The sequence below is a fragment of the Symphalangus syndactylus genome, chromosome 13 (genome assembly GCF_028878055.3).
Source record: "Symphalangus syndactylus isolate Jambi chromosome 13, NHGRI_mSymSyn1-v2.1_pri, whole genome shotgun sequence".
Classification (NCBI taxonomy): Eukaryota; Metazoa; Chordata; class Mammalia; order Primates; family Hylobatidae; genus Symphalangus; species Symphalangus syndactylus.
The window spans coordinates 63,667,959-63,693,509 of NC_072435.2; the positions used below are offsets into that span (position 1 = coordinate 63,667,959).

The window sequence follows — 25,551 nt, forward strand, 5'->3', positions numbered from 1 at the left end:
GTCACCAGGTGCATGGTGGTGCCCCAGCCTCAGGCTCCATGGGAAAGTCACCTGAGCTCTCCTAGGCATGCCCAAAATACAGCTTTATTAACTATCTAGTGCAATTATTTTTACCAAGCTCTAATTGCTTAGTAAAAGCAAAGCAATATGCAATTTAGACTAAGGTATTTTTTATAAATAAAAATAAATATGTGGGTCCACTGTGACACCATTCTTATACTGACATAGTTGAATGGCTGTCTTTGCGTGTTTAGAATAAACTTGGTATTCTTTACTCTTCTCTAATGAAAACCTTTTCATTTTTCACTTATACCTCAAATGTCAAAAAAATTGTATGAGGCTCCTCATAGATCTAGAGTCAGAATCTCTTGCTGTCAGTTGAACTTTGGCATGTAACTCTCAGCTGGCTACTGATTTCAGAGGAAGCTGGAGGTGCCCACTCATCCACCTCTCCAAAGCAGTAGAGATGAATGTAACGTGGCTTTGAAGGCAAAAGACCTGAGTTTGGGTTTCAGCTTAGCCTCAACTTTCTTACTGGCAAAAGAAAGACAGTACTCACAAGATCATTCGAAAAATTGAATTAAATAATGTAGACTCCTCATGGATCTAGAGTCAGAATCTCTTGTTTTCGGTTGAACTTTGGCATCTAACTAACTCTCAGTTGGTCACGGATTTGAGAGGAAGCTGGAGGTGCCCCTCATCTGCTTATTACTGATGACTGTTACTTCCCTTCTAGTAATAGCTAATGTGTAGTGAGTGTTTGCTGTATACAGGTGGCTATGTAAGAATCCTGTGTGGACCTGCTTGTTTAATTCTTATGTGAGGAACTCAACACAGGCTTAGAAAAGCCCGGTAACTTGCCTAAGATGGCATAGTACCTATCAAAGCAGAGATCTGAACCCAGTCAAAGCCCACAGCCCGTGTGTTTAATCACTGCACCTCCCATAGAGATGCTTTTCTGAAAAAAAAATCACAAGCTGATGAACACTTTCTATTTTCACTTATCAAATGTATAGAACTTGTACAACTAAAGGGGCTTGGAGAAGTGGCTCTCAACTGGTTCTTGCAGAGACACCTCTGATGGTGCTACAACTTTCTGAAGAGCTAAAATAGTGCCCACAAAGTGCAGGCTACAAGCTCGGGTGTACCAGAAACACAATTTTATTTATTTTTCACTATAATAGTACTTAACTTCTCTTCAAAGTCCCATTCAGGTGGGTGGTAGAATGGGGCCAACTTCAGGCACTTGTAATCAAGAATCTTTCTAACTTTTGTATTATCTCTATGGCTGACACTACTTTTCTGCCTACCAGAGTGGGGAGGAAGGAAGCCGGTCCTGTGTCATCACCTGTCCACTCTTTTTATTTTTTCTTTTGAGACAGGGTCTCACTGTGTCACCCAGGCTTGGGTGCAGTGGCACGACCTCGGCTCAAGCAGTCCTCCTACCTCAGCCTCCTGAGTAGCTGGGACTACACGCATGTGCTACCATGCACTGCTATTTTTTTTTTTTTTTTTTTTTTTGTAGAGACGGGGTTTCACCATGTTTCCTGGGCTGGTTGTGAACTCCTGAGCTCAAGTGATCCATCCACATTAGCCTCTCAAAGTGCTGAGGTTATAGGCATGAGCCACAGCGCCTAGCCCCACCTGTTCACTGTCTTATCCACTGAGATGTGCAACTTCCTGAATGATCTTTGACTGTCCATGCCCACAGGCATGGCTCCATTTCAATCACTTTTGAGCCTCTCTCCAAAGTACAGAACAAATTGGAGTGGTCTCTCATAACCCTCTGTGGCCATGGGAAATTCTGGATGCTGTCGTACGACATTTCTGCCAAGATAGGTCACAGGCCACACAGCCATTTCTACTTTTTGCCAGACATAGGGCAAGGAGGAGGCAGATTTCCAAAAGTTTGCCATCTTTCTGGACTGCACCAGGGAAGTAAGACAGAGGTCCCAAACCAGTGGTATGAGGGACAAATGCTTAACAATCAGCTCTCCAAAGAGAAAAGTTCTGATTTGTAGCAGTTGCCAATTTCTGCAGTGTGAATATTCCCACCATGGCCAATTTCAAGCAAGCAACATGACAGCACCAAATGAGGAGTTGGGAAGAAATGCTCCAGTGAGTCCTGAGGGTGAAGCTGTCTCCAGCACACCATTGCTCCAAACGAACCAAAATGTCCACAGTCCTCACTCAGCCAACCCAGGGCTCCATTTAGGAGAGTCTCAGGGAATAGGCCCTCCTTAGGAACACACCAACATTTACCCCTTCTCTTTCCCATTTTCATTCACAGTCTGGCTGGGAGCTAGAAACATTGGCTTTGCCTGCCCACATTGTCATCCAATTTTTATCTTGCAAAAACAAAACCAAAAGCCAGGCTCTACTTCTCCAGTTATGCAGTGACAACCCTCTGATTGTAATGGCTTATGTACTATAATAGACAATCATGGCTTCTTGCCTAGTGCTGAACTGCGGGAGAAAAATAGTTTAACAGAAAATATCAGATTTGGGAGAAAGAGGTGGGAATAATCTATATTCACTATATCAAAATAGTATCTCACTACATTACAGAGAATTCACTCCCTCTCCCATCTCCCAAAGCCCCTGCCAGCACTGTTTGTCAAGGATTCGACCACTTTTTTCCAGCCCTCTCCCAATTCCTTAGGAGGTGAAGACCCAGCATGTGCTTCAGTGAATGCCTCAAGAGTGGACGCAGGGCTCAGACCAAAAGATGCGAACGTGCTGTAGTTCCTGTTTGGGTTGACCCTCCTGGCCCTTAGGCCACTGCCCTAACTACCCGTGTTTCACTTGCTAGTTACATTTTTTTAAACACCAAGTTGAAATAATTTTTATCCCTTCCAGATCTCTCACCTCCCATAAAATAAAGTTATGTATAGGAAATAAGATACAAAAGAGCAATCATAGTTAGCAATTATTGCGCTCTAACTACATGCCAGTGTTATGTACTTCAATGCATGAGATGATTTATTCTCACAAAAATCATTTCAGAAAGTGTATAATTATTATTCCTATTTACTCAGCAACTGGACCTCAGAGTTTGGTAACTTGCCCAGGATCACAGAGCTAACAAGTGACAGAACATGCTGTTGTCTGACCCAATAGTATAAGCTTCATTTAAAATTAACATTTGTGGGCCAGGTGTGGGGGCTCACGCCTGTAATCCCATCACTTAGGGAGGCTGAGGTGGGAGATCACCTGAGGCAGTTCAGCCTGGCCAACATGAAAAAACCCTGTCTCTACTAAAAAAATACAAAAATTAGCTGGGCTTGATGGCACACCCTTCTAATCCCCGCTACTTGGGTGGCTGTGAGGCAAGAGAATCACTTGAACTCGGGAGGCAGAGGTTTCAGTGAGCCAAGATAGCACCACTGCACTCCAGCCTGGGTGACAGAGCAAGACTCCGTCCAAAAAAAAAAAAAAGAAATTAACATTTGTGGCTGATTCCTTTTCTAGCTCCTTGGTGGTCTTGTTAAGATTATTAAAGAAAATCTATTGTACAGAGACTTGTGGAGATTGAATCATTCACTCAGAAAAATATGGTGAGTGAATATATTCTAAACACATCTGAGTTGGTGTCATGCCATGTCTAGATTTGAGATGCCCTACAAAGGCCAAGGAAAAGGTGAATTCTGGAGTCCTAGAGTAAACAGTGCCTTAGACACAAAAGAGAATGTGCTCCATGCTTGTTATAGAAAACCAGAAGGGCAAAGACAATACAAATATTCCGTAAAGCAGGTTGGTTTGGCAGAAGGAAAAATTTGTTACATCTTTATCTTTCAGTGCACACAAAGCAACAGCGGTAAGTGACAACGGTAGTGTGTCGGTGTTGTCATTAACACACATGGGAACATGTACTCATGCACACACACAAGCCACGCAACTCATATATTTTACTGTGGCTTAGATGGGCTTTTTTTTTTTATTAGCAACTAGGAAATAGAGTTTACCAAAGGGAAGCTAGCATGGGAAAAAGTAAGACTCGCTGGCTCTGCTGTTGTTCAGAGAGAAGAGGAAATGGAAATTACTTGTCACAGTACATCTAAAATTTCCTGAAGTATCAATGGAAACTCATCCTTCTCCTTATATGGAATTAACAAATAAAAAAAAGCTAGTTGTCTAGTAAATTATTTTGTAATTTGTGACTGTGACTTTTTAAGATTAAACAGATACTAAGATACTAAGATTAATGTGTTGTACATAGCAGAAAATGTCTGGAATTGTTGCAGGCAGTTTTAATTAGTGAATAAAAATAACCACTAAATCTATATATTAAGGAAGGTCATCAGATATTTTTCTAGAAGCTTCTCTAGTAAAAAATATTCACTCAGAAACATCAAGCCCAGCTAATTTTTGTATTTTTTATTTTTATTATTATTTAAGTAGTGACTGAAGAACTGTATATGTTGATATATGTCTCTACTATTCTGTATTTTTATGTCTTCAAATTATTAAAATTAATCTGAATAAAATTTTTTGGGTCCCCACATTTTGATTCTGAATGATAAAAGAAACTGACATGTTGTTAGTGTATTGATCCATAATGTTTTTAAAGTCTTGGCAGCAAAAGAACAAAGATGGAGGCATCACACTACCTGACTTCAAACTATACTGCAAGGCTACAGTAACCAAAACAGCATGGTACTGGTACCAAAACAGAGATGTAGACCAATGGAACAGAACAGAGCCCTCAGAAATAATACCACACGTCTACAACCATCTGATCTTTGACAAATCTGACAAAAAACAAAAAACAAAGGATTCCCTATTTAATAAATGGTGCTAGGAAAACTGGCTAGCCATATGTAGAAAGCTAAAACTGGATCCCTTCCTTATACTTTATACGAAAATTAATTCAAGATGGATTAAACACTTAAATGTTAGACCCAAAACCATAAAAACCCTAGAAGAAAATCTAGGCAATACCATTCAGGACATAGGCATAGGCAAGGACTTCATGTCTAAAACACCAAAAGCAATGGCAACAGAAGCCAAAATTGACAAATAGGATCTAATTAAACTAAAGAGCTTCTGCACAGCAAAAGAAACTACCATCAGAGTGAACAGGCAACCTACAGAATGGGAGAAAATTTTTGCAATCTACTCATCTGACAAAGGGCTAATATCCAGAATCTACAATGAACTCAAACAAATTTACAAGAAAGAAACAAACCCATCAAAAAGTGGGTGAAGGATACGAACAGACACTTCTCAAAAGAAGACATTTATGCAGCCAACAGACACATAAAAAAATGCTCATCATCACTGGCCATCAGAGAAACGCAAATCAAAACCACAATGAGATACCATCTCACACCAGTTAGAATGGCGATCATTAAAAAGTCAGGAAACAACAGGTGCTGGAGAGGATGTGGACAAATAGGAACACTTTTACACTGTTGGTGGGACTGTAAACTAGTTCAACCTTTGTGGAAGACAGTGTGGCGATTCCTCAAGGATCTAGAACTAAAAATATCATTTGACCCAGCCATCCCATTACTGGGTATATACCCAAAGGATTATAAATCATACTGCTATAAAGACACATGCACACGTATGTTTATTGAAGCACTATTCACAATAGCAAAGACTTGGAACCAACCCAAATGTCCATCAATGATAGACTGGATTAAGAAAATGTGGCACATATACACCATGGAATACTATGCAGCCATAAAAAATGATGAGTTCATTTCTTTGTAGGGACATGGATGAAGCTGGAAACCATCATTCTCAGCAAACTATCGCAAGGACAAAAAACCAAACACCGCATGTTCTCACTCATAGGTGGGAACTGAACAATGAGAACACTTGGACACAGGAAGGGGAACATCACACACTGGGGCCTGTCGTGGAGTGGGGGGAGGGGAGAGGGATAGCATTAGGAGATATACCTAATGTGAATGGTTAATGGGTGCAGCACACCAACACGGCACATGTATACATATGTAACAAACCTGCACGTTGTGCATATGTATCCTAGAACTTAAAGTATAATAAAAAAATTAAAAATAAAAAAAATAAAAAACAAAACAAAAAAATGTCTTGGCAGCAACAATTCATAGTAATTTATTTATTTTATTTATTTATTTACTTATTTATTTTTGAGACGGAGTCTTGCCCTGTTGCCCAGGCTGGAGTGCAATGGCACTATCTCGGCTCACTGCAACCTCCGCCTCCCAGGTTCAAACAATTCTCCTGCCTCAGCCTCCCGAGTAGCTGGAATTACAGGCACCTGCCACCAAACCCAGCTACTTTTTGTATTTTTAGTAGATATGGGGTTTCACCATGTTGGCCAGGCTGGTCTCGAACTCCTGATCTCGTGATCCACCCACCCAGGCCTCCCAAAGTGCTGGGGATTACAGGCGTGAGCCACCGCACCTGGCCAGTAATTGATTTAAATGATCATGCTAGCGTATTTGTTAGTGCCAGGTATATGTTTTCAAATTAGTAAAGCACTTCAGATGTTTCATCTTTGCAAAATTACAAGTTAAACTTTAATATTACTCGTTCCTTGTGGAACCAAAATTTAGAATTGCCATACAACCTATTTTCGATTTTCTTTTGGTTTCCCGAGAACCTTAACTGTTTTGACCTGAATAGTTTTTTGACAGGAACATTGAATGCTAAGGTACTCACTGTGGGCAAATTTTTCCTGAGATGCCCAAACTCTGACTATCATTGAAGTTATGAGTGTAAAGCGCCTACATCTTCCCATAATGTGTGGCATTTGGGTTAGTTTATATTTTCTTCTTAAAATTACAAAACTGAGTTTTATTTAATTCATCTTATTCAAAAAAAACTTGCAGCAAACATAGGAAATCTTTGATATTGGACACGCATTCAGTCAGGGACCAACCTTGACTATCTTTCCTTTCATCAGTAATTATCGTGGGTACTTTATCTCTGCATTTCCTGACTCAAAGCTGATAACATCTCCAATTCATGGTTACGCTAATATAGTTTGCATATATCAGGTAATTAGTTCCACCTTCTAGAGTCGCTGAGTCACAACACTGTAGTCAGTCTTTTTTCGCTTTACCACATAACGGAAATAGACAAATCATTTCAGCACCCCTACCTGAAACTGCCTCTGGGTAAGCTGAATGTAGGTCACAACTGATAGGTCTGTGATGAGAGGCCACGATTTCAGGGTACCCTGTCACCTGCTTGTTAGATTTAACCCTAGCCTCTCTAAAACACGGCTTTTTTTTGTTGTTTTAATGAAAATTTGCCAACATAATAAAACTAAACATTTTGAAGTGAATAACATTTAAATAGCATATATGAAAACTTTACAGACCTTATGCCATTTAATCTGAAAACTAAATTGGTGAGTTATCTTAATCCGCAAGATGAGGAATACAAGCTCAAAGTTCAACTGGCTTGCTCAAGGTGGAGTTAGGATTAGAACCTAGGCTACTATAACCCCAAAGCCAGGTGTTCCCAAACTACCTATGAGAATCATCTGAAAGATCACACATATAGATTCCTAGGCCATCTCTGCATAGTCTCCCTCTGTAAGTCTATTGTTATTTGTGGCTCGTTTTTATTTTCTAGGTGGACTTCAGCCAAGAAAATAAACTAAACCAAACCATTTTTATAAGCCAAGGAATATGTCAGTGGTATAATAAATATTAAAGCAGCTTATCTTGAGCTGGCTTTCTGAAGTAGATTGTTTTCTCTGTCAGGCAAGTGATATGGAAAGTATAGGAGAGCCTGAGGTAGTAACTAGTGATGGGCTTGTAAACCGCCTCCCAGTAAATGCGAGAAGCACTAATTTATGGCATCTGTTGATTTCAGTGGTGTAAATACTCCCACCATGGCCAATTTCAAACTACTGATAACTTTAACAACTTGCTCACAATATTCTTATTTAATGATTGGCCCATGAGTCAGCTCCAGCATAATACTGGCATGTAGACTGTATAGGGGAGAAACTGAACAATTTCCCAGCATTATCTAAATTGTCCATTCTGTGGTTTGAATTGGTGTAAACTCCCCAAACATTACCCTACCTGTTGGCCTCATGTTCTGATTTCCAAAGGTGGCTTAGTGTCCCCCAGGTCCTCATTTCTCAATTTCCAGATACGCTTTATATGGATATAGGGCAGAATGAAACTATGGATGGAGACTAGTGGGTAGAGCACTTCGTAGAAGAGAAATGGATGCCATCTTTAAGATGACGGCTCCTTTGCTCTTACCTGCCACGTGGCAGGAGTCGCAGGATGGGGAGCTGCCTCCTGTATGAGAGCTTCAGGGTAGGAATGAAACATGACATATGATTTAAAGAAGCTTGGCTCTAAGCCTGAGAGCAAAGGGCTGGGTCTTTCTGTGACTCCACTTGCCGTGGGAGAAAGACACGTATGGTTAGATTGCAGTCAGCATTAGCAAGAAAGTTCATCAGCACGGAGCTGAAGAAATCAGTAGCCTGCTTTTAGTCCATGAGTTAAGCTCATGGGGCAAGTAGGCTTCTCAGAGACCCCATGTGACCAGATCCATTGGTGCACAACCCTAGCTAGTCCAATGACACAGACTGTTGTTTGGCCTGGAGTAGTCTCTATCAGCAGAATCACCTTGGGAAACTGAGTAATGGTGGTTTGACAGACTGGGCCCTAAGCACACTAACATGACTACCACTATCAGATGTAAAAGTACCAAAAACATACTCCAAAACCAAATAGAAATAATTCTGGGATCATCTACCATTTTATATTATTTGTTCCTTTGGTAAACTTCTAGAAGTCAGGATATTTTCTGGATGTCTGATATGTGCATGCACAATTATAAGAAAAATATATAATCCATCCTTGAGCTCCCTAAGTAGCCAACCTGAACACTGCTCTACATAAGGACAAGTTTATTTTGAATATTAGTTTGCCTTCATTCTGGTTGAATCCACTTGTACAATAATTCAATGCTCACATATTCTTTTTCCCGACTAGAAAAGGTAGACATTTATCTTCCAAGAAGGCAAAGTGGAAAATTAACTCCCAAATGAATCAACCAGAGAGAGAATTGAATCACAGTGGGACTTGCAATTTTAGCATACACACTTCAAAGGAGTTAGCGTGGGTGGATTTCGAGTAAGGAGACCTAGATTTAATTCACCAGCCTTCAGATCTTGGGCCAGTTATTTCATCTAAATCTGTTTTCCCATCTGTAAAATGAGGATATTTATGCTTAAATCTCATGGTAACATTTCCTCCTATGTACCAAGCATATTTATCATGTTATTTATCCTTAATCGTCAAAACCATCCTTCAAGGGTTAATTTCGAGTTCAGAATTCCATGGGGATCCAGAGATGAGACCAGAAATTAACATGTGAAACCTCCCATGTATGTGTTTTGGTGCATTTTTATAAGGGCTCTCATATACGGATACACTCAGAATCTCAACACCTGGGGTGAAGATGGGGGAGGGGCAGGGAAAAGAGCAGGTAGGTGTATGCATTTTAGAAAAACCGCCCGTTGCAGTTCTGCGGTTGGCTCCCCAGTGTGGCTTGTGAGATATTAATTCAGACAGAAAGACCAAGCTACCAGTTTATAATATTTATTTGGATATATACTGTATACTCAAAGCAGAAGTTATATTCAAGGTGAATAAAAACTGAATTACCTGGATATTCTGCAGAGAAATGAAAGCATTTATCTACACAAAGACTTGCACACCAATACTGATAGCAGTTTTATTCATTATAATCCCAAACTGAAAATAACCCCAAAGTCCACCAGCAAGTGAATAAAGAGGCAACATGCACACCAAAACATGGATGACTCTCAAAAATATTATGCTGAGTAAAAGCCAGGCATAAAGGATGGCTCCATTTATATAAAATTCCTGTAAACTAATTTATACCAACAGAAAGCAGATTATTGGTTGCCTTGGGGACCAGGGGTGGAAGGACAGACTGACTGCAAAAGAATATGAAGAAACTTTTGGGGTGATGGAAACATAATGTATCATGATGGTGGTGTTAGTTTCACAGATGTGTACATCTATTCAAACTCATTGAGCTCTATTTTTTTTTAACAATTGCAGTTTATTGTAAAGTATGCCTTAATAAAACTAATAAAAATTTGAATTAGCAATCCCAGCTCCTGAATACCAGCAAATCTCAAGGGGCAGTTGTCATGTAACTAAGACTACTCACCAACCCAAATGCATGTCTTCTGAGTTGCCCTTAGTATGAGCGATAAAACACTACTGGGCCCTCAACACTATTCTCTCCCCTGGGCCACTGAATAGGGTTTTTAACAGAAGGAGTCAATAACTGCAGAGCTAAATTGTTGCATAGAGACTGGGGTCATGACCTTGTCCCCATGAGAACTATATCCTAATCCATCTAACACCTGATAGATCAAGTTCATGTGGTTTGATTCACTCCAATGGGTGTACCCAGATTTTACATCTATAGCTTGAATAGACTGAGTTATGCAAAATTCCCTGCAAGCTAGCTCTAATTCCCTTCTTTACCATACCTCAGTGGTCAGCCATTGAAAACTCTGTCCTAACCAACTAGACTTAACTAACCTTTGAGGAAGAGGACAATGATACATCTATGTGTCTAGAGAGATAAGTTCCAAACCTATTTTACAATTAATATGCCTCAGTGCAGATATGTATAGAAGTCAATTTGTGTTCTAAAGTCCAGTTATACTCTAATTTCAAACTTTTATTTTCATATTTAATGCCTTAGTAGCCTTTAATGAACAAACCAGTTTAAAGGTCAGTGGAAGACAGGCAAATATTTGTATGCCTACAGTTCTTTAAGACTTCATGATAATGTAAGATCTTTAACAAACTTATTGTGAACCAATGATTTGCAAATACACTTTTGACCAATTATCACTTTAGAACAGATTGTTCACTTGTTTTCTAATCAATAAGCATGAATATTCTGTATATTTTAGCTTCAGTACTTTCTATGTATTACTGTAAAGATTTTATGTAATATAGTTGTAAAATCCATATTTTTTAGAAACTTAAATTTATCATAATTTGTAAGATAAACAGTATGACAACAGAATATGTCCTGTGAGGGAAGAAATGTATTTAAAAAGTTTTGTGTTAAATTTCTGTAAATGAGTCTGCCTTGGAAATTCTCTGTCTCACATTTGTGTGAAAATATCATAGACTTGGCTCCATTCCATTCTGACAGCTGCAAAACAAGTATAACTTTTCATTAACCTGTTAGGAGTAGAATTCTTCTACAAGATAATTATTTGTTCCATGTAATAACCTTCTGCAGAAGCCAAACACACTTGATCAATTTTTATTTCAAAATGTCTACAAAGTTTTAATTCTCCATTATACAGGTAATTTTTCAAAATCTAGACATTATTCAAATGTAAGCCAAAGTCCTTATACAAATAGAATACATTCAAAGATCAAAAATATACATATCTTTCAGCAAACTTTGTTACATAAATAAGAAAAATATATACAGCTGGTGTTTTCAAAGTACAATTATCTTAACACTGCAAACACGTATAGAAGGAACTAAAATAAAAAGAAACACTACAGCAAAGGTTAAAGGAACAACAAATTCATCTTACAACATCATCAATTATAAAGATACATATATCAAATCTTGGGGGAATATATACTTCACACTGGGATCTTAACTTTTACTTCACTTTATCTTTTTAGAATATTCTCTGGATAGGTGAAAATCTATCCATGACACCTATTACAAAAGTTACAACATGTGAAGAATTCAATAGTCTAGGTCTTTGTACTCTGGGATAGACGTAAAAAGAATTATTTAAAAGTTAAATTTGTATAAGCCTATGTTAAAAATTTCCAAGTAAACTGTTCTATTGGAAATTAAATATTTCAAAGTAGAAAATGTTCGGAAAAAATTCAAATACTCAAAAAATTTTAACACAGTATGCAATAAAGAAAAATTATGCCAATGTTTCCTTAGATAAAGGCAACTCAACTAGGTTTACGTTTTACCCCAGAAATTCTCCTTCCTTTTCTTAGCTCGTGCCAGAGTTTGAAAAGCCCGGAGACTAGAAGCTGCAGAGCGAGCAGAAATCTCAGACAATCTGTCCTCATCTGCAATGAAAAAAATCCCAAGATTATATTCAGTACCAAAAATATCTATTAAATATTATGTTTTATATAACAGAAAATTAAAAGCATCAAACTGTGTATCAATGTCAAGTTAGTCAGGAAAAAAAGTAATCTACTGAAATGTAAGATATTAACATTCTCATGATACCTCACAGTAGTTTTCCAGGTGTATCATACATAGAAATCAAACCTTTTAATGTTAAAATTTAACGTTAAATTTTTTTCCTTCCTGAAATCCCCTGTCATTAACAGAGCACATGGCCTACGATTTCGGTATTACTTGAAAATAATTCATCATAATACTGTTTTATTCTACTTTAAAAAGCACAGCTATTCTGAGCAAAAAGCTTTTCTAAACTTTTTAAAAACAAAATGCCATACCTTAACATGGTATTTATATCACATTTCTAAAATAATCTCACTAAATGTAGAAATAATGTTTGACTTTAATATGCTACCTGTCATTAGTACTGAAATTCCTCATTCTGAGTAAGCAAATCTTTTATAAGATTATTTATAGACACTATTCTTCCATTAGAAAGAAAACAGGACTGGATTCAAAGTTGCCAGACATTTGCATTTCAAAACATACAACTTGATTTCTAGCTCAATGAATTATAACAAAAAGTCCTAAACCTGCTAAACGGAAAGAAAGTCTTTAATGTATGATACAGAGTATGAAATTTAAATTTACTTCCAATTCAAAATTTATAAGTTCAGTAATTCCATACTTCTTAGGATTCATATTGAATTCAAGTTCCTCCTGCCACTATTATAAGCAAATAAATGTCAGAATAAAAACTACAAAAGGCTGGGCGTGGTGGCTCATGCCTGTAATCCCAGCACTTTGGGAGGCCGAGGTGGGCGGATCACAAGGTCAGGAGTTTGAGACCATCCTGGCCAACATGGTGAAACCCCATCTCTACTAAAAATACAAAAATTAGCCAGGTGTGGTAGCGGGTACCTGTAATCTCAGCTACTTGGGAGGCTGAGGCAGGAGAATCGCTTGAACCCGGGAGGCAGAGGTTGCAGTGAGCAGAGATCGCACCACTGCACTCCAGCCTGGTGACACAGCAAGACTCCGTCTCAAAAACAAAACAAAACAAAACAAAACAACAAAAAAGAATAATGTCAATTTTCTCTAATCATGTATTTGACCATGGAAAATTGACAAAAATATATAGGCATTTTTTTAAAAGATAGATGTAACACTAGGCCAAATTCCTGAGCCCCCAGCTAGACAAGGTGGAAAAAGAGAAAGAACACTGACCTCAGCTGTGACGTTAGGCACAATCTCTTATTATATGTTTGCCCTAGAACAGTTTTTTACCACTTTACTCCCAGCTTACTCATTTGTAAATGGGGGTAATTTCACTCCCCCCCCCTCACAGGGTTTCAAGGATCTAATGAAAAATCTGTGGAAGTACTTCATAAGCTACAAAGCGCTAATCAAATGTAAAGCTATTATACTATCATAGACTAGAACTCAAACTTTTATGTTACGTGACTACTGAAATACCTTCATCATTAAAGGCTTCATGCTGAGGTAACTGCAAATTGTTCATCCTTGCTTTTCCCACTTAAAAAAAAAAGGCAGAAGAAATTATCCTTCAAAAGCCACTGAACAGCTTATCTCAATTATATACTAAACTGTTAGTAAAAGGCTGTCACAAATTTTATTAATTATCAAACTTACATGTGAGTAAAGGTTTAAGAAATAAAAAAGATTTTATTAATTTTATATCTTAATAGAAATTGCCATAAAAGGGCCATTCATAATTTATAATGCACTTAGCAAGCATGTAAACAAACTATGGATAACTTCCTAATATTCTTTCCAATGATAATATTGATCTATTCTAACTTTAAAGAAATGTAGTAGGCTTCTGATTAGAGATGGTAAATTAAATACACACATTTACAAGAACAACAAACTCATAGGACAAAGAGAATGGGAGCAAATAAGACAGCAAGAAACTTTTTGGAACATGGAAAGCAAATGGAAGGGCACTGAGTATGTAACTATACCCAAGTAAGTGGAATTTTAAGCTAGCAGAAGAGTGAAACCAAGAAACAACCAACTTGTTCCCCTGATGGCTCTGGGTTTGGGCGTACTGAGTACCACTGAAAGTTGGAGTGAAGGGAAGACTGAACCAGGAAGCTGGCTAAATATCTTTTTACAAAAATAGTTAATATGCCAGGTCCTCCTTTAAATTTGCACAGCTGGGTAGTTACCTCTTTCCCAAAAGAGGCATGGAAGTTTCATCTCTAAAAGTTTACCAGAGCTACTTTGACTGAAGGATACCAGGTTCAACTGTGGGCAGGGGTACTGTATTCAAAACAGAGGCATTATATGTATCATTTACCTCTTCAAAGAGATAAAACATTCCATTCGTGAAATAAGAATGGGATGCTGTATAAAAGAAATACGCAATGTTTAAAAAATTCTTAGAAATTAAAAAGAGCAAAAATCTTTTTAAAAAACTAACAGACAGCATGTGAAGAGTCAAAGAGCAGACTCACCTAACCCAGCCCCTCCCTGGCTGTGCCCCACCACGGCTTAACAAAAAGGACAAACTTTTGGGAGTTTTATAACCCTGCCCAGGTGTGAGAAGCCAGAATACCTCCCACCCTGGGCAACACAGGGCAAGCTCGAATACCACTGCTACTACTGCAGCTGGTGCTCTTTTGCAAGCAGCACCTCCTGATTAGAGGCCAACTGACACAGTCCATTATATCATCTCTAGGTAGAATAACGCTGTGCCCAGAATGGAGAAAACCAGTGCCTGACCTCAGCTATCACCACTGCCTGCAACACTCTAGCTGACCAGTGGTCCTGAATCTGTCTACGTGACAAGTTCACTACTATTATAACCAACATGCAAGAAAGCCAGCCCCCTAAGACTATCTACAACCAAGGAATCTCAGGAGTCCCGGATCTTTCCACTGGTGGGAAGTTTCTTTCGGCAGAGACACAATTGCAGTGCTAGGCTCAGCAGGGAGTCTGCCCCATCATCCCAACAGTCAGGCAGCCTTAGTGCTCATGAAGGGTCTTAGAGAAGGGGTCTTTTTTCCACCACTGCAGACACAGCTGGGACTTCTCCCACAGGACTCAGTACGGGTGTGCCTATAGACAGCCTTCCTGGAACACTTCAGGGTGACTGCTTCCCCACAGGAGGAGCACTCCCCAGATGCAGGCTTGTACGAGAGGCAGAGTCACAATTTCTATCTACTTGGAATGTCAACATTCCTACAGACAAAAAGAGGTGTCTGTCTGATCTGAATAGCTGGGATACTGGGACATGAGTGAGGCTGGGAGGTGGATAGCTTTCCTGCTGGCCTGGCAGGGGAGCTGAGGTGGCTCTCACCCTTCACCCTGATAAGACCTCATTGCATCTAACTGAGAGCTCCCCCAGCCACCTTCATCAAGGCTGGGACCTGTGCCCACCAGTGGGTATTGCATTCACCCACCTGCCTTAGCCACAGTAAGTTCCTGCCCAGGGATACCTCCGCTAATGGCCTGAAGCCTGAACTATCAACTCAGTAAACAAAATACTGGAGAAAAATTAAATAAATAAAAAAGTACACGCCACAGGGGAATGAGATAAGCTTCAAGAGACCTCTGTCATTCCAACCCCACAGGAGACAGTGAACTTGCCCACACACTGAGTACACAGCTACTACAACCAGCATCTGAGGAAGCCATCATACAAAGACTCTCTATAACCAAAGAACTTATAAAGACTCTTCACCCCTAAAAGCACCAAGAACCAAATTAAACTATAACAAATTATAATCATTAAAGTCACATTCTTAAGAGGGGAAAAAAATTTTTAAAAACCACACATAATCAAATCAAAAATAAATTTGAGAACAATTAGAATAGTCTACCCAAAAAAGAAGGAACCAGAAAGTAATTCTAGTAATATGACAAAACAGGATTCTATAACACCCTCAAAAGATCACACTCGCTCTCCAATAATTGATCCAAACCAAGATGATCTTTGAAATACCAGATAACAAATTCAGAAGGTTGATTATTAAGCTACTCAAGGAGCTACCAGAGAAAGGTGAAAACCAACATAAGGAAATTTTAAAAAAAAACCAGGATATGAATGAAAAATTTCCCAGAGAGATAGATATCATAAAGATCACCACCAAGGCACATAGTCATCAGGTTATCTAAAGTCAAGATGAAGGAAAGAATTGTAACAGTTGTGAGGCAAAAAGCATCAGGTAACTTACAAAAGAAAAACTATCAGACTAACAACAGACTTCCTAGCAGAAACCTTACAAGGCAGAAGGCATTGGGGTCCTATCTTTAGCCTCCTTAAACAGAATACCTATCAGCCAAGAATTCTGTTAGTTTAGCAAGACTAAGTTTCATAAATGAAGGAGAAATAAAGTCTTTTTCAGACAAACAAATGCTGATGAATTTGTCACTACCAGACCAGCACTACAAGAAATGCTAAGTAGGAGTTCTAAATTTTGAAACAAAAGCTTGATATGCAACAAAACGGAACCACCTGAAAGCTTAAAGCTCACAGGGCCTATAAAACAACACAACAGAAAAAACAAAGTATCTAAGTAACAACTAACACAGTCAATACAACAGTACCTCACATCTCAATATTAACATTGAACGTAAATGGCCTAAATGCTCCACTTAAAAGATACGGAATGGCAGAATGATTAAAAACCACAAACCAAATATCTAACATGCAAAGATTCATATAAACTCAAGGTAAAGGGGTAGGAAAAGATATTCCATGCAAATGGAAACCAAAAGCAAGCAGGAGTCTCATATCAGGCAAAACAGATTTTAAAGCAACAACTATTTAAAAAAAGACAAAGGTCATCATATAATGATAAAAAGGTCAATCCAACAAGAAGATATTACAGTCAGTCCTAAATTTATATGCACCTAACACTGGAGTTCCTACATTCATAAAACAATTACTACTAGACCTAAGAAATGAAGTAGACAGCAACATAATAATAGCGAGGGACTTCAATACTCCACTGACAGCACTAGACAGATCATTAAGACAGAAAGTCAACAAAGAAACAATGGACTTAAACAATACTCTAGATCAAATGGACTTAACAGATATTTACAAAACATTCTACCCAACAATTGTAGAATATACATTCTTCTCATCATTTCACATGGAACATTTTCCAAAATAGACCACATGACAGGCCACAAAACAAGTCTCAATAAATTTAAGAAAATCATGCCAATTATCTTCTCAGACCACAGTGGAATAAAACTAGAAATCAACTCCAAAAGGAACCCTCAAAACTATACAAATACATAGAAATTAAATAATCTCTTGAATGATTTTGGGGTTAACAATGAAATCAAGATGGAACTTCAAAAATTCTTTGAAATGAGTAACAGTGACACAAGTTATCAAAACCTCTGGGATACAGCAAAAGCAATGCTAAGAGAAAAGTTTATAGCATTAAATGCCTATCTTAAAAAGTCTGAAAGAGCACAAACTGACAACCTAGTATCACACCTCAAGGAACTAGAGAAATAGGAACACCACGGAATACTAATCCGCCATTAAAAGGAATGAAATAATGTCTTTTGCAGCAACTAAGATGGAGGTGGAGGTCATTATTCTAAATGAAGTAACTCAGGAATGAAAAATCAAATACTGCATGTTCTCACCTATAAGTGGGAGCTAAGCTATGAGGACACAAATACATACAGAGTGATATGATAGACTGTGGGGACTTGGGGTGGGGGAAGGGATAAAAGTCTACATGTTGGGTACAGTGTACACTGCTTGGGTAACAGGTGCATTAAAATCCAGAATTCACCACTATAGAATACATCCATGTAACCAAAACTACCTGTACCTCAAAAGCTATTGAAATAAAAATTTTTAATAACAGAAAAGACAGAAGATAAAAATTAGTAACCCTTTCAAATTTAAAGACACAGATGGAAAACAGGAGAGGTATGATAAAAAATAAAATCATGTCCAATATCTGAATAGGAGCCCTAGAAAGAGGAAACAGAGAAAGGAGAGAATTTTTTTTTTTTTCGTCCCAAACGTAAGCAATTCTCATGCCTCAGCCTCCCAAGTAGCTGGAATTACAGGCGTGCACTAACACACCCAGCTAATTTTTTTGTAGTAGAGACAGGGTTTCATCATGTGACCCAGGCTGGTCTCAAATTCCTGGCCTCAAGTGATCCGCCCGCCTTGGCCTCCCAAAGTGCTGGGATTACAAACATGAGCCACTGTGCCCGGCCAGGAGAGGAAATTTTTGACGAATAATTCAAGAAAATGTTCCAGAAGTGAGAATTTTCCAGACTGAAAGGTCTATGGAGTACCAGCAAAATGAATAAAAAAAAAAATACTCTCTCAGAGGCACATCATAAAATTTCAGAACATTAGATATGAAGAGAAGATCCCAAAAGCTGCCAGAAAGAAAACACCACATATAGAAGATCCGGAATAAAAGGAGCATCTGACTTCTTAACATTAACGATGGAAGCTAGAAAAGAGCTGAGCAATGCCTGCTAACACTAAAGGAAAGTCATTTCTGACCGTGAATTCTACACCCAGGCAACATTTGGCAATGTCTGGAGACATTTTTGGTTGTCACATCCAGAGAAGAGGTGCTACTGGCATCTATCTAGTGGATTCCCTGTATGTGTATGAATAAGAACTTGAGAGACATCTCACACATACATAACAGCAAAAAGTGAACTTAGGTGCAGCACAATTGGTCCCAAGGAGGGATTTTTCCTATTTAAAGAAATCTTATTAATACATTAACCAAAAATACTAAATAACTGATTTATTAACATAAAGTGCATTCTTAGCCTTTGTACCTATCAGTATAACACTTTATTTTAAAAGACAAAAAATTAAAACCAAAATAATTACCATTGTGCTGAAACTCTGGATCTCTAAGAGAGCCCTGAATTCGACGAGAGGGATGCCAGTAGGATGGAACATGTGGTGGAGAAGTCGACTTTCCAGGGGGATTTGTTGGGTATTCTGGAATTTTTGAAACTGGAAGAGTTGCCTCAGCAAATTTGGGGATATTGTCTTCAGAATCTTCCCGCAAAGGCAGAGGATCAACTGTTTTTATACCAGCAGCTGGAGAAGTCAGTAGGGATACAGCACGACTTTCTTTCTAAATGACAAAAAAAAAGAAAAAAGATGCCTATGTGTAGATATGTAAATAAATAAGCCAAACATTTAAATGCTAAAAACATAACCAAAAAGCAGAAGGAGAAATATGAGAGAATTTATGCAACCTCTATGTGGGGAAGATATGATATAGACAAACAGACTTGGCTATATAAACAAAATATGTAGACATTTTAAAAATTAAAAGAAAAATGCAGAACTTGGAAAAAAATATACAACTTTTATGACTGACAATGAATTATCATTGCTACATAAGTATTTCTTTAAAAGCAGTAAGAAAACTATAAATCTAATTAAAAAGTAGAAAAAGGGTATGAATAAGCAATTCATATAATATACACACAAATCACAAACAGCAAACGTATTCTACCCTACTAATGATCAAATAATTATAAAATGAAAGCACTGAGATATTAATTTTTCACATACCAAATTTCAAAAATTAATTTTTAAAAGAACAATGATACCAGAGCTGGCAAGGATATAGGAAACTGGCAATATCATAGACTGCTATTGGGAGTATAATCTTTCTGAGAGGCTGGCAAAACATAGCAGAAGCCTTAAAATTTAGTGTTCTTTGACTTCTTTGACTACACAATAATACGTGGGGAGTAGTTACAAACACAAAATAATATAAACAAAAATGTAGCTACGGATGGATTTCTTTACAGTATTTCTTCAAAACAGATTAAAAAATAACAATAGAAACCTGAATAAAAATTAGATTTTAACAATAAGCATCTGGTTTTAAAAAACTATGGTGTGACTATAGATTGCACATGTCTCCATAAAAATAAGATTATGAATATTTCATGATGTGAAAATATGTTAACAGTGCTAAAAATAGATTATAAAACCTTTCTACAGTATGATAAACAAATAACCAAATATACTAACACATATATACCTAAATACCTCCAAAATTTAACAGTGGATGTCCCTGAACAGTACATGTGAGATATTTACCTTTTTTAGTTTGGTCAGTATTTGCTGTTTTCCACAATGACTACGTATCACTGTCCTAAAAGTCACTAACAATTTTACTTTTTAAAAGAAGGCAGCTAGCTGGACACAGTGGCTCATGCCTGTAATCCTAGCAATTTGGGAGGCCAAGACGGGAGGATCATTTCAGGCCAGGAGTTCAAGATCAGCCTGGCCAACAGGCTGAAACCCATCTCTAATAAAAATACAAAAATTAGCCGGGTGTGGTGGCACACACGTGTAATCCCGGATACTTGGGTGGCCAAGGCACAAGAATTGCTCGAGCTGGGGAGGCAGAGATTGCAGTGAGCCATGATTGCATCACTGCACTCCAGCCAGGAAACAGAGAGAGACTGTCTCAAAAAATAAAAATAAAAATAGTCCAGGTGCAGTGGCTCATGCCTGTAATCCTAGCACTTTGGGAGGCCGAGATGGGAGGATCACTTTAGGCCAGGAGTTTGACCAGCCTGGTCAACATAGCGAGACCCCATCTCTGTTTATTAAAAAAACAATTTAAATTAAATTAAAAACAAAACAAGGCAACCCAGTAAAATCAAATACAGTTCCAAACTTTCCTGATTTCTTGTAATTGTTGCCTTCACTTATTATCTTTGATTCTATCAATGTAACATTCAAAACATTACTTTCTAAACTTAGATATCATTTTCTGTAGTTGCAGAGCTTATTGCTTCAAAGTGGCCTAGGGCTGTTGGTCTCAACCAATAAACATACTTCAAATCAATATGCAGGATAAAACCACAAATCTTCCACTTGCTTTCCTTTTTAAACAAGTATCACTTAGTACAATACAAATAATTCCAAAGAGAAACTGTTCTCTTTCTTTCCTTTTTCTATATATATGAACAAAATTTGTGATCTCTGTAAAATTGGTTTTACAATTGCTGAAAACACCAGAAAGAAACCTGTAAAATAAAAGACATGTGGTTCCCAGGTTTAACATAACTGATTCTGTGACCTGTTTTTGAGCCTAAAGCCTCAAAAGGCCAATAGGCCTCACTGCTCTACTCAGCCCTGTGTACAGCAGTTCTCCACTGAGGAGCCACAGTGACTTGATTTACCCTGTGAATCATATCCTATTTGCTTTATTGCTTCTGATATTCCAGAAGTTTCCCAGTGACATTAGAACAACATCCAAGAGAATAAACCCGCTTGATTATAATGAATTATCTTTTTGATGTGCTGCTGGATTCAGTTTGATAGTATTTTGTTGAGGATTTTTGTGTCTATGTTCATCAGGAATATTGGTCTACAGTTTTCTTTTTTGTTGTTGTTGTGTCCTTGCCAGATGTTGGTATCAGGATGATACTGGTTTCATAGAATGTGTTAAGGAGAAATCCTTTCTCCTTGATTTTAGGGAATTTTAGCACATAAGGGATTTTAGGAGTTTTAGCACACAAACAGAATTAAAAACAAAAACCATATGATCAACTCAATACATGAAGAAAAAGCATTTGATAAAGTCCAATATCCCTTCATGATAAAAATCCTCAACAAACTAGGCAATGAAGGAACATACCTCTCAAAATAATAAGAGCCATCTATGACAAACCCACAGCCAATATCATACTGAATGGGCAAAAGCTGGAAGCATCCCCACTAAGAACAAGACAAGGATGCCCACTCTCACCAACTCTATTTGACATAGTACTGAAAGTCCTACTCAGAGCAACTGGGCAAGAAAAAGAAACAAATGGCATCTAAATAGAAAAAGAGGAAATCAAATTATCTCTGTTCACTCACAATACGATTCTAAACCTAAAAAAAACCCTAACAATCCCTCCAAAAGACCTGATAAATGACTTTCGTATAAAGTTTCAGGACACAAAAATTAACGTGCAAAAATCAGTAGCATTTCTACACACCAATAATTCAAGCTGAGAACCAAATCAAGGATACAGTCCTGTTACAATGGCGCCCCAAAAATAAAGTACCTAGGAACACAGCTAACCAAGGAAGTGAGAGATCTCCACATGAACTACAAAACACTGCTGAACGAAATTATAGATGACATAAACAAATGGAAAAGCATTCCATGCTCATGGATTGGAAGAATCGATACTGTTAAAATTGCCATACTGTCCAAAGTAACTTACAGATTCAATGCAATTCCTATCAAATTACCAATGTCATTTTTCACAGAATTAGAAAAAGCAGTTCTAAAATTCATATGGAAGCAAAACAAAAAGGGCCCAAAGCAATCCTAAGCAAAAAAAAGAAAAAAAAGAAAAGAACAAAGCTGGAGGCATTACATTACTTGATTTCAAACTATACTATAAGGTTACAGTTACCAAAACATCATGGTACTGGTAAACAAACAGACACATAGACTAATGGAACAGAAAAGAGAACTCAGAAATAAAGCCATACACCTACAGCTATCTGATCTTTAACAAAGATGACAAAAAAAATGAACAATGGAAATGCTGGGAAAACTGGCTGGCCATATGTAGAAGAATGAAATTGGACCCCTATCTCTCACCATATACAAAAATTAACTCAAGATGGATTAAAGACTTAAATGTAAGACCTCAAAGTACAAAAATCCTAGAAGAAACCCTAGAAAAAACTCTTCTGGACATTGGCTAAGGCAAGGAATTTATGACTAAGTACTCAAAAACAAATGTAACAAAAACAAATTGACAATTGGGACTTAAACTACAGAGCATTTGCACAGCAAAAGAAACTATCAACAGAGTAAACAGACATCTTACAGAATGGGAGAAAATATTTGCAAACTACATATCTGACAAAGGACTAATATCCAGAATCTATAAGGAACTTAACAAGAAAAAAACAACTCCATTAAAAGGTGGGCGAAGGACATGAACAGACACTTCTTAAAAGAAGACAAAGCAGCCAACAAACATGAAAAAATGCTCAACATCACTAATCACCAGAGAGATGTAAATCAAAACCATAATGAGATATCATCTCACACCAGTCAGAATGACTATTATCAAAAAGTCAAAAAATAACAGATGTTGGCAAGGATGCAGAGAAAAGGAAACACAACCCCTGCAGAAAGCAATATGAAAATTTCTCAAACGACTAAAATTAGAACTACCATTCCACCCAGCAATCTCACTACTGGGTATCTACCCAAAGGAAATCATTCTATGAAAAAGACCTGCGCTTATAGGTTTATTCCAGCACAATTCACATTAGCAAACTCATGGAATCAGCCTAGGTGCCCATCAATAGTGGATTAGATGAAGACAATGTAGTACATATACACACCATAGAATACTGCGCAGCCACAAAAAAGAATGAAATCATGTCCACTGCAACAACATGGATGCAGCTGGAGGCCATTATTCTAGGTGAATTAACATAGAAACATAAAGTCAAATACTGCATATTCTCATTTCTAAGTGGGAGCTAAACAAGAGGTACACACAACATAAAGATGGAAACAGACACTAGCAACTACAAAAGGGGGAAGAGAGGGAGGGGTGCAAGGGTTGAAAACCTACGTATTGGGTAAAATGTTCACTATTTGGGTGATGGGTTCAATAGAAGCCCAAATCCCAGCATTACACAATATATCAATGTAACAAACTTGCACATGAACCCTCTGAATCTAAAATAAAATTCAGGCTGGGCACAGTGGCTCAAGCCTGTAATCATCCTACCACTTTTGGAGGCCAAGAAGGGAGGACTGCTTGAACCCAGGAGTTTGAGAACAGCCTGGCAACACAGTGAGACCCCAACTCTACAAAAAAAAATTTTTTTTTAAATTAGCAGGCATGGTGGCACATATCTGTGGTCCCAGCTACTCAGGAGGCTGAGGTGGAAGGATTGCCTAAGCCCAGGAGGTTGGGGCTACAATGAGCCATGATTACACAACTGCACTCCGGCCTGGGCAACAGAGCAAGACCTCGTCTCAAAAAGCAAAAAATGGGCCAGATGTGGTGGCTGTAACCTGTAATCCCAGCACTTTAGGAGGCCGATGCAGGTGGATCACTTGAGGCCAGGAGTTCAAGACCAGCTGGCCAACATGACAAAATGCAAAAATACAAAAATTAGCCAGATGTGGTGGCAGGTGCCTGTAGTCCCAGCTATTTGGGAGGCTGAGGCATGAGAACTCCTTGAGCCTGGAAGGCAGAGGTTGCAGGGAGCCAAGATTGCACCACTATACTCCAGCCGGGGCAACAGATTGAGACCCTCTCTCAAAAAAAAAAAAAAAAAAAGTGAATATAAAATTAAATTAAAAAAAAAAAATAGAATAACATCTAAGATCCTTACTTGGCCTCCCTTTCTAATCTCATTTCCTGCCCTCTCCCCTTCCCTCTCCAGGCTCCAGCCACACTCTTAATCTCTCTGGGTTCTTGCCCTAGGGAAGAACACTTGCACTTGTTCTTTCTTTTTTTTTTTTTTTTTGAGATGGAGTCTCACTCTGTCGCCCAGGCTGGAGTGCAGTGGTGCGATCTCGGCTCACTGCAACCTCTGCCTCCCGGATTCAGGCAATTCTCATGCCTCAGCCTCCCAAGTAGCTGGGACTATAGGCGTGTGCCACCACGTCCAGCTAATTTTTGTAATTTTAGTAGAGACAGGGTTTCACTGTGTTGGCCAGGCTGATGTTGAACTCCTGACCTCAAGTGATCCACCTGCCTTGGCCTCCCAAAGTGCTGGGATTACAGGCGTGAGCCACTGCACCCAGCCCCTGTTCTTTCTAACTGGAAAACAATCTCTGCCCCATATCTCTGCATGGGCACCTTCCTCATCAGTCAGGTCTCAGCTAAAATGTCATCTCCTTAGAGGTGCCTGTCCTGATGGTCCAAATTAAAGCTGTCTTACCCATCCCTTAGAGATCTGTAGTTTTAATTCACAGAGCTTACTACTACGTGAAATTATTTTCTTAAAAAATTGTCTATTCCTCCCAATGAAAATGTAAGCTTCACGAAGGCAGGGATTTTAACTTGATTATCAATAAATCCCCAGATCCTAGAACAGTGCCTGGCACTTGGTAAGAGCCTATTAAATACCGAATTGAATGAATGAAAATAAAACTACCCTCCAAAGAGGCTCTTTGTCCAGAGTTCTCTTGCTCAGTGCATGGGACCTCCATCAATCTTGTTGGGCAAGCGAGAAACTTAGCAGGCATCCCTGTCTCTCATCCCCCATTATCCAACCCAGCATCAACCTTAACACTGTTCCCCTTACACAATTGTGCAGTTTCATCCACTTCTGTCTATTCCTACCCTCCTTCATCCAAGCTACCAACACCTCCTACGTGGACTAGTGCAATGGCCTTTTAAGGGTATTCACAGCCC

At 38.4% G+C, this 25,551-nt stretch overlaps 1 protein-coding gene across 8 annotated transcripts in view; it reads right to left on the reverse strand.

The window, feature by feature from the left end:
- Nucleotides 1-11,276: 11,276 nt before the first annotated feature.
- The window catches only part of MDM1 (Mdm1 nuclear protein), a 37,662-nt gene continuing 23,387 nt past the window's right edge, over nucleotides 11,277-25,551 (reverse strand). For 4 of the 8 annotated variants that reach the window (XM_055236775.2, XM_055236773.2, XM_063614202.1 and 1 more), the window contains 3 exons: nucleotides 19,007-19,259; nucleotides 13,618-13,677; nucleotides 11,277-12,080 (listed from right to left, as the gene is read on the reverse strand). In XM_055236775.2, coding sequence (XP_055092750.1) covers nucleotides 11,968-12,080; nucleotides 13,618-13,677; nucleotides 19,007-19,259 — 426 coding nt within the window. In that variant the 3' untranslated portion in view covers nucleotides 11,277-11,967. The remainder of the gene's footprint in view (nucleotides 12,081-13,617; nucleotides 13,678-19,006; nucleotides 19,260-25,551) is intronic. The other 4 variants (XM_063614201.1, XM_063614204.1, XM_063614203.1 and 1 more) reach the window with 1 other exon arrangement.